The sequence below is a fragment of the Anser cygnoides genome, chromosome 1 (assembly GCF_040182565.1).
Source record: "Anser cygnoides isolate HZ-2024a breed goose chromosome 1, Taihu_goose_T2T_genome, whole genome shotgun sequence".
Taxonomy (NCBI): Eukaryota; Metazoa; Chordata; class Aves; order Anseriformes; family Anatidae; genus Anser; species Anser cygnoides.
In genome coordinates, this window is record NC_089873.1 from 43,897,470 (window position 1) to 43,905,313 (window position 7,844).

The 7,844-nt window shown below is 51.6% G+C and overlaps 1 protein-coding gene across 8 annotated transcripts in view; it reads left to right on the top strand.

The window, feature by feature from the left end:
* Nucleotides 1-7,747, top strand: part of ZC3H7B (zinc finger CCCH-type containing 7B) — a 44,724-nt gene extending 36,977 nt beyond the window's left edge. For all 8 annotated transcript variants that reach the window (XM_048078785.2, XM_048078782.2, XM_048078786.2 and 5 more), the window contains 4 exons: nucleotides 258-366; nucleotides 2,073-2,206; nucleotides 2,977-3,140; nucleotides 3,916-7,747. In XM_048078785.2, the coding sequence (XP_047934742.1) occupies nucleotides 258-366; nucleotides 2,073-2,206; nucleotides 2,977-3,140; nucleotides 3,916-4,108 (600 nt within the window). In that variant the 3' untranslated portion in view covers nucleotides 4,109-7,747. The remainder of the gene's footprint in view (nucleotides 1-257; nucleotides 367-2,072; nucleotides 2,207-2,976; nucleotides 3,141-3,915) is intronic.
* The last annotated feature ends 97 nt before the right edge of the window (nucleotides 7,748-7,844 follow it).

Here is a 7,844-nt window from a genome sequence, read left to right on the forward strand (position 1 = left end):
GACCAGTTGCATATGGGAACAGGAGAGAGAAGGCAGGTGCTGAACTGAGCTGCCTGTGGGTTTGTAGGGAAATCTTACCTTTCGTGTCGTCAAGGGCTTGAGGAAAAGAAGCGTGAGTTAACGATGTGTGATGTGTCCTGCTTTGTGACCTTTCCTGTGTGCGATTTAATGCCCTTGTCGGTTTTTTTGAACCCACTTTCCCCTCTAGCAAGGAGTGTTTGAGCAGATGCTATATTTTGCTCTCTGTCTCTTAACAGTTGTGTATCCATGCACAAAATGGCAGGAAATGCCAGTATGTGGGCAACTGCTCCTTCGCCCACAGCCCTGAAGAGAGAGACATGTGGACCTTCATGAAGGAAAATAAAAGTGAGTGGGGGAAATGCGGGCAGGGGATGCTGGGTCAGTTAAGGCACACTCCTGACAGCAGAGGTGGAGCAGACAAAGCTCCTGGTACCATGAGCTTAGGTGGGGTTATGGGGTAGATTTATCTACAGTGTCCCTCTGGTTGCCTGTGCTGTCCCAGGCCTGGCCCTGTATGGAGCTCTGCCAGAGCGCCAGTCCTGACCTGTAGCTGCTCCTGTATCTTTCTTGTCTGTCTTGTATCTGCCTTGGCTTTCTTGCCCGGTTCTGCTCATACGCCGTGCTTCTGGGCTGCGGCACTCCCTGTTCATAGCATTGTATGCAAAGGAGTGGATTTGAGATCCGGAATGAGAACATCACTGGGTGGTGCCTTTGCAGAGGAGCTGGTCTGGAATTAATTACGCGGGCTCCCAGCTTAGTTTCTGGGGGAAACCTTGGAGGGATGCACATGTCACCTGTCAGTCCTTCACCAGTCACCCTCCTCAGCGTCCTATCATCCCACCCCCTGCAAGGCAGGGCCGCAGGCTGTTCCCCTGGCAGCTCCCTGAAATTGCTTCAGTTGGGCTGGCACCAGCTGAGCCCTGCACGGTTCTGTGCCCACGGGGACGGTGATGGGGCTGCTGGAGGGACCACCAGCTCTCTGGCAGCAATCATTGCTTATTCAGGCTGTCTTTGCAACGCCCAGTTGTCCAGGTGCTCACCTAGCTCTGGGGGGAGATGCTGGAAAGCTTGAAGGACGTTCATTCTTTGCACTTGGATGGAGTGTCTTTCTGTGCTGTGCCACGCAGTGATATTTGGTACAGTGCAGGTCCTTTTGTTGCTGGGGCCTTTGAAAGCGCATCAGACCAGTCTGGGTGTGTTTGCTCAAGCATGAAGGTAAATCTTCAAATGACAGTGTTGTTTCAGTTTGGGGGAATTTGCATTAATTATCCCCCACTGCCTTGAATTCCTCAATTACCCATTTAGCGAGGAGTAAATCACTAACGCATCGCACTTGGAGCGTCACGTTGCTGCGTGCAGCGTTTATGTTTCCTCTCTCCCAAGTTGGTCTTGGAAAGGCAGGTGTGCAGTCAAAGCTTCCAGCCACAATTTCGCCTCCCACTAGCATCCCAAATGGGTTTTTAACCAAAAGCACCGAGACATTAACTGCACTCCTCTGGGTGGGTTTTGAACTTGGGGCAGGCCATCAGTAGGTCTTCCTCCCCTCCCCAGTGCTTCCTGTGGCCAGCTTGCTTGTGGGCTCTGCTCCCTCTTGAGTGCTGAGGATGAAGCGTAGGCTTAGAGGGAAGGGACAGATCCAAATCCAGCCCCTGCCTCTGCTGTGGCTGCAGTGAGATGTCTGCTGGGGTCAAGCAGAATCGGGCCTGATGAAGAATCTCCCTGTGGAGCGAAGTCCGTGGAGATCTCAGGGCAGCTTCTCTCCTTCTTGAATACTTCATGTAGCTGCTGTCGTGGTTGTCCCTCAACAGCAAGACAGTTGGTGGTGGTGTGCCCCTGGCCAGGCGGGGAGGGGTGGATTTGGCTGCTCTCCCCAGGGCTCTCATCCAGGGAGGTGACATTGGGCCTGCCCGAGCACTGGCCTTCACGCTGACGGCAGGTGCTGCTGCGCCGGGGAGGGGAGGGAAGGGCTGCCCCAGCGCTCGTCCTTTTCTCGTAGTTTGTGCACGGTGCGGGAGGTTGTCTGAGTGACTTCACGGGTCGCCTTTGTGCAGTACTAGATATGCAGCAGACCTATGACATGTGGCTAAAGAAACACAATCCTGGGAAGCCTGGAGAGGGGACGCCGCTCACCTCGCGAGAAGGGGAGAAGCAGATCCAGATGCCCACCGACTACGCTGACATCATGGTAAACAGCCGCTCTCTCGTTCTTCATCCCTCTCCCTCCTCAGCGCTGGCAGCCTCTCCTCTGCTCCGGGTGCGAGCTAGCAGGGACTGAATTGCTCTCGTTGGAAAGAGCCGTGCTGATGTAGGTTAAGTGGACAGCTTGGAGCAGCACAGCAAGAGCAGCACAGATCAGGTGGGAGGGGATCAACCCAGGGTCAGCAAGGCTCTGCAAGGGCTTTTCTGTTAATCGCCAAGTCAGTAGGAGTCTGCCTCAGGCTGCCTTTCACGTGGGCTCAGCCTCTCCTCAGGGTTCCTGCCTGCTCCTGGGCAAGCTGGGCAAGCCGCTGCTGGCCTGGAGGAGAAGAGGGAGAAGCTTGGAGAGGAGCTGTGTCTGGAGCACAAAGGCACAGAAAAAACGGAGGCAGATGTGGCACCTTAGCCCGAGGATGGTGTCTGGTGGAAGGGTTTGTGCTCCTGAGGGGTCCCGCGCTGCCTGAGTGCCTCACAGTCAGGCTGCCTGGGTCTTCAGCAGTGACCTGGGCTGTCGTGTTCTCTGAGCCCGACTTTGAGCTGTAGGTAGACCCAGGCAGAACATCTCTTCTGCTCCCCCTTTGTGGCAGCGTGGTGCCCTGAAGATGACGTGGCAGGGAAGTGTGGGAGGTTGTGCAGTGAGTGGAGCTTCCAGGATGCTCTGGAAGGAGGTGGGGAGACGCAGTGCCGGTGTGGGGAAGGCCGGTGGCTGTGGGTATTAACGCCCTGACTGGCCCTTTGCCCTCTCTCTGCGCCGGTTAGATGGGCTACCACTGCTGGCTCTGCGGGAAGAACAGCAACAGCAAGAAGCAGTGGCAGCAGCACATCCAGTCGGAGAAGCACAAGGAGAAGGTCTTCACCTCGGACAGTGACTCCAGCTGCTGGAGCTACCGCTTCCCCATGGGCGAGTTCCAGCTCTGCGAAAGGTACCGTGCGCACGGCCTCGTCTCCCTCGTGTGCCGCTGCAGCGGGGATGGGCCCAGGGACTCCATCATCCTTCCTCCTCCTCCTCTTCCTCTCCCGGAGTCCCCGGGGACTTCCAGTTGGAGGAGCAGTGGAAGGCGCTGACAGTTCTGGGTGATGGTGAGGCTATGTTGGGTCCCAGAGGTGTTCAACCACACAATTCAGTGGTAAAAATACATTCCCGGGCATGTGACTTTAGAAAACGAGAGCAAGCTTCGTGTCTGCACCCATGCCCTGTGTGGCCAGGCTGCGCTCAGCTCTTGCTCTGCTAAACAGAGGCTGCTTGGCCCAATTCTGGGGGGAATCCCAGGTGCTTTATTAAATGGTTTGAATGTCTCACGCCCTCTGAATCAGCGCCTTGAGGTGTCTTCAGAAGGCCTGTGATGGTTAGAAATGCTGTTTTGGTTAGAGAAAAGGCTGTGCCGCTTGTGGCTGTCCAGAGTTACCTGGCATTTCCTCTCTCGTGTGGTTATTTCTTCTCATTCCTGCTGGTCCAGTTCTAGCTCAAACCGTTTCATTCTGCTGACTAAATCCCCTCACAGGCGCTGCTCCATGTCTGTGCCCAGCCTCCGTGTTGCCTTCCCTTGGCTGCACACGGGTTGTAGGGGAATCATCTCGCCCTTAGAAGGGAGAGTTTGCATCAAGCTTTGGTGGGCCCCAGCGGAGTCTCACAGGTGGGGAGCTCAAAACCCTGCCCTGGTGGGGGAACCCCGCTGATGGTGCTCCTTGCGCTGGCAGGTTCCAGAAGAACAAGGCCTGCCCCGAAGGAGAAGAGTGTCGCTACGCCCACGGCCAGGACGAGCTGACGGAATGGCTAGACCGGAGGGAGGTGCTGAAACAGAAACTGGCCAAAGCCCGCAAGGACATGCTGCTCTGCCCCCGGGACGACGACTTCGGGAAATACAACTTCCTATTGCGGGATGGCGTATAGTAAGGGGCCGGGGGGAGCCTGTCGGCTGGAGAAACGCGGGGTGGGTTTTCCGAGAGCGGCAGTAGCAGGGCGAGCGAGATCCGTGTCTCGCAAAGAGAACTTTTTCTTTTCTTTCGTTTTAAGATTTTGAGATGATGATTTATTAGTGGTGAATGAAAACGTGAATTTGATTCTCCTTGGCCAGCGAACGCCATGCTCACTGAGTTTGTGATCTGTCTTCTCTCTGTCCTTTCCCCCAAATTCTCCTTCCTCTCCATCTTCCTGTTTTTGCTGTTCATTGTTTAAATGAATGAATCTAGTGTGTACCAGGAGGCAAATCGGAGAATTTCCCCTTGTCATTCCCCTGCCCTTCAGTTGGGAGTGTGGTTGCAGAGATCAGGAAGACGAAGCTGAGAAAAAGAGCTAGACGTCTGGTGAAAAGGAGACCATGAAGTTCATGTGCTCCTTTTCTCAGTGCTGCAAGAGCAAGCCCTGCTCATACTGCTGCAATTGGCCTGCTTTTCTGGGAGTTCAGTACCAGGAGAATTGGGAATTGAGATGCAAAGAAGGAAAGCCACTAGATCTGACTTAAACATCCGGGCTTAAACCCCTGATGAGTGTATGCCCCTGAGGCATCAACTGGAGTTGAAGAGGATAACAGCCATCTGGTATTCACAGTGTAGCTAAAAGCAGCAATGTAACAAAACTGCTTGCAGTATTGGGAACGGAATTGTAGGACTTTAGACTGTTTTGACTGACAGCACCCAGGAAGCAAATTGGTGACGCCCCATTAGACGTCTTTCTCAAGTGTGCAACGGGTTTTCGGGGTGGGTAGTTTTGGTTTGCTTTTTTGGCTGGCGCAACTGGTACAGGTAGGACTGAAGCCATCTAGAAGGTGTAGTGCAGACTGACACACCATCCATCACTGCACTCCACGCAGCAGGATCAGCCGGGAAGAAGGCTGTAACCGAAAGGAGCCTGTATTTCTCTGTCCACTTGTGTCCTGAAGACAGAGAGGTAATGGGGTTCCCTTCTTGCTCTTTAACTGGTGTGTGTTAGTCGTTATTTAGAGCTGTTTATTCCTGCACCACCAGAGGAATCGGGTGGGGACTGAATTCAGAGGACACCATCGTGCAGCATGAGTCCAGTGCAGCGGGCCTGGTTCTGGGGGCGCGTTGCTGATGGGAATCCAGCTGGCAGCGCGCTTACGAGCACAGGTCTCATCCTGCAAGCAGTAAACACATCCTGCCTTGAGCTTCCCGCTCCTCTTGCAGTCCAACTGCACTCTGCAGTTTTATATGCATGGATGGCGCCATCCTCTCAAACACAAATGCATCTCCTTCCTGCCTTTAAGGGCGAGGTCTTTTTTTGTTCAGAATCTCCCAGGACAGCAGGCTCAGGGCCCTCAGGGCTGGCAGGCAGCACTGTATCCCCGGTAAATACAATCTAGCCACGTACCACGGGGTGCTTTGGCACTGTTGGCTCCCTTTTTTCCCTGCCTGTTCCCATATCCTTGGGGCTCCCAGCTTCAGGAGAGATGGAAATACGCAGGAGACGCTGTAGGGACAGCTGGCACCTTTCCAAACCAGCCACCAGGTAGCTGCGTCAGCAACACTGAGGCAGTTACGGCCCAGGAGCAGTCTGCTGCATGCTGGTCTTGGGTCTTCCCAGTGGTATGATGTGCCCCAAATAAGCCAAACGTGCCTCTGAGCTTCTTTCCTTGCCTGTAAAATGGGGATGGCGGTCAGCGGTTTCATATGAGCTTCCCTTCTTGGCTGTACAGCACCTTGAGATGTGGCCTGGAAGGGGCCAGGATTGTAGCACCTGATGACAGACGGGTGGCTTATGGTAGATCTGGGAGAAGAGGGAAGTGGTAATTTCCAGCTCTGCCCCTGTGAGGGGAGAAGGAGAGGCAGAAGGATCTGTGCTATGGAGAAGAAGAGTGGCCTATGCAATGTCACACACGGCCGTTTTTGAGTGGTCAGGTGCTGTGTTTTCTCCTCTGCTCTTTGCTGTAGCTGTCCGGATCGTACTTTCTGCTGGTGCTCCTTGTGTCAAACTGGGCAACTTGATAAACAGAGAGAGACCAGGGAGGAGGTAGGCACAGGCTCCTGGGTTATCCCGTTCTGCTGTTACTGGGCTGAGACGCCAAGGAGCAAATCTGGATTGGGGAATGTTGGCAAGTGTTTTTGTTTTTAAAGCAAACCTGCATCTCTAGTGTGACTCAAGTGTTCGCTGCGCCATGATTTCTCATACAATAACTTGTTTTAGGTTACAGAGTGGGTCGCTGTCCCCTCTCCCTGCCTCCGCAAGGAGAGCTGAGCTACTCGGCGGGGCCGAGGCGGGGAGAGGGCAAGCATGCGTGAGGGGAGGGAGGCCCACGGTCACGGGTGTTGCGTTGAGTATCTCTTTTTGTTTTCCCTGATATGATAACCTGGTCTGTGGTGTTGCAGTACTTTGTCACCAGACTTGTTTTAGTGTGTATATATGTGACCCCTCCCATGAAGCATATATACACAGGTATTAAATATATCGCTCTATATAATATTATATGTGTGTGGTATCGAAAGAATCTTTTTAATGAGGGTAAAGGAAAAGGACTCGGGCCAGGAAACGCAGCATCTCCAGTTTTAAATATGAAGACTTTTATTTGGGTTTGGGAAAGGGAAATAGCAGAGGGGAGGGTTTTATATAGATAGGTATAAATTCTGAGATGGGACAGGTTTCCCTGGTGACGCTTTTAAAACCCCCTATGATGTCCTTGCAGTCCCATCTCAGTGAAAGAGTATTATACTGCTAACTAGTGAGTAAAGTTTTAATAATAAGGCTTTGCTTATATTATTTAAGGGGACATTGTAAAAGGCAGGAAGCTTCACACTTGGCTTCCCAGGCTCACTTTATCACATCAAGAGGGTTTTCTTCAGCATGTTATGTACTCTCAGCAGAAATGCTCAGCGCTCACGGCTCTGCAGCAGTTAAACCACAAGTAAGTTGTAGGGCTGCTTTAGTGGTGCATTCACGAGACCCTTTGATAACTCCCTCTTTTGTTCAATAATCCACGTGAGGGAAGAAGAAAATTTTGCAGCACGGAACCAAGTCCGAGGGTTATTAACAGAAGTGATGCTTTCACTTTATAACATTAGAAGAAAATCTCATATCCTGTAAAATAACCACACATACGCACAGAGCAGAGGCTTTCATTTAGATCAGCTTGTTAAATGCTGAAGGATTTGGTGAAAATCTTTTCCCAAATCCTTTGGTAAGGGCAGGGATTTAAGTCACGCTGGTGTTGGAGTGAACCTGACCTTTGCAGGGGGAAGAAAAATAAAATAAAAAAAATACCCTACTTAGTTTGTATGAAACTGTATGTCAAAAACGGATGGGTTTTAGCAAGTGAAAGGAAAAGATAGCAAGGGGATGCTGCAGTTCTGAGCTGGGTAGTAATGATTTCGAGTCCTTTAATATGTCTTTGTATTAATATAATTTAAGAATACCACGCTTTACTATTAAAAAAGAACTTAGTATCTTTCATAAGGTATAGTATCAGGATAATAATGTAGATGTTTTAACAACATTTTTGGTTTTGTTCTTAAATAAAAAAACAAACTTGCTTCTTTTAGCCTTTGTAATAGAAAATAAAAGTGTGCACTTTAAACCCTCTCCTGATACAGTGTGTGTGTGCGTTTTTCAAATAGCCCACGAAGCCTTTTTTCCTTACCGTATGGAGGGAAGCAAAGGGAGGACTTCTGGCACTGGA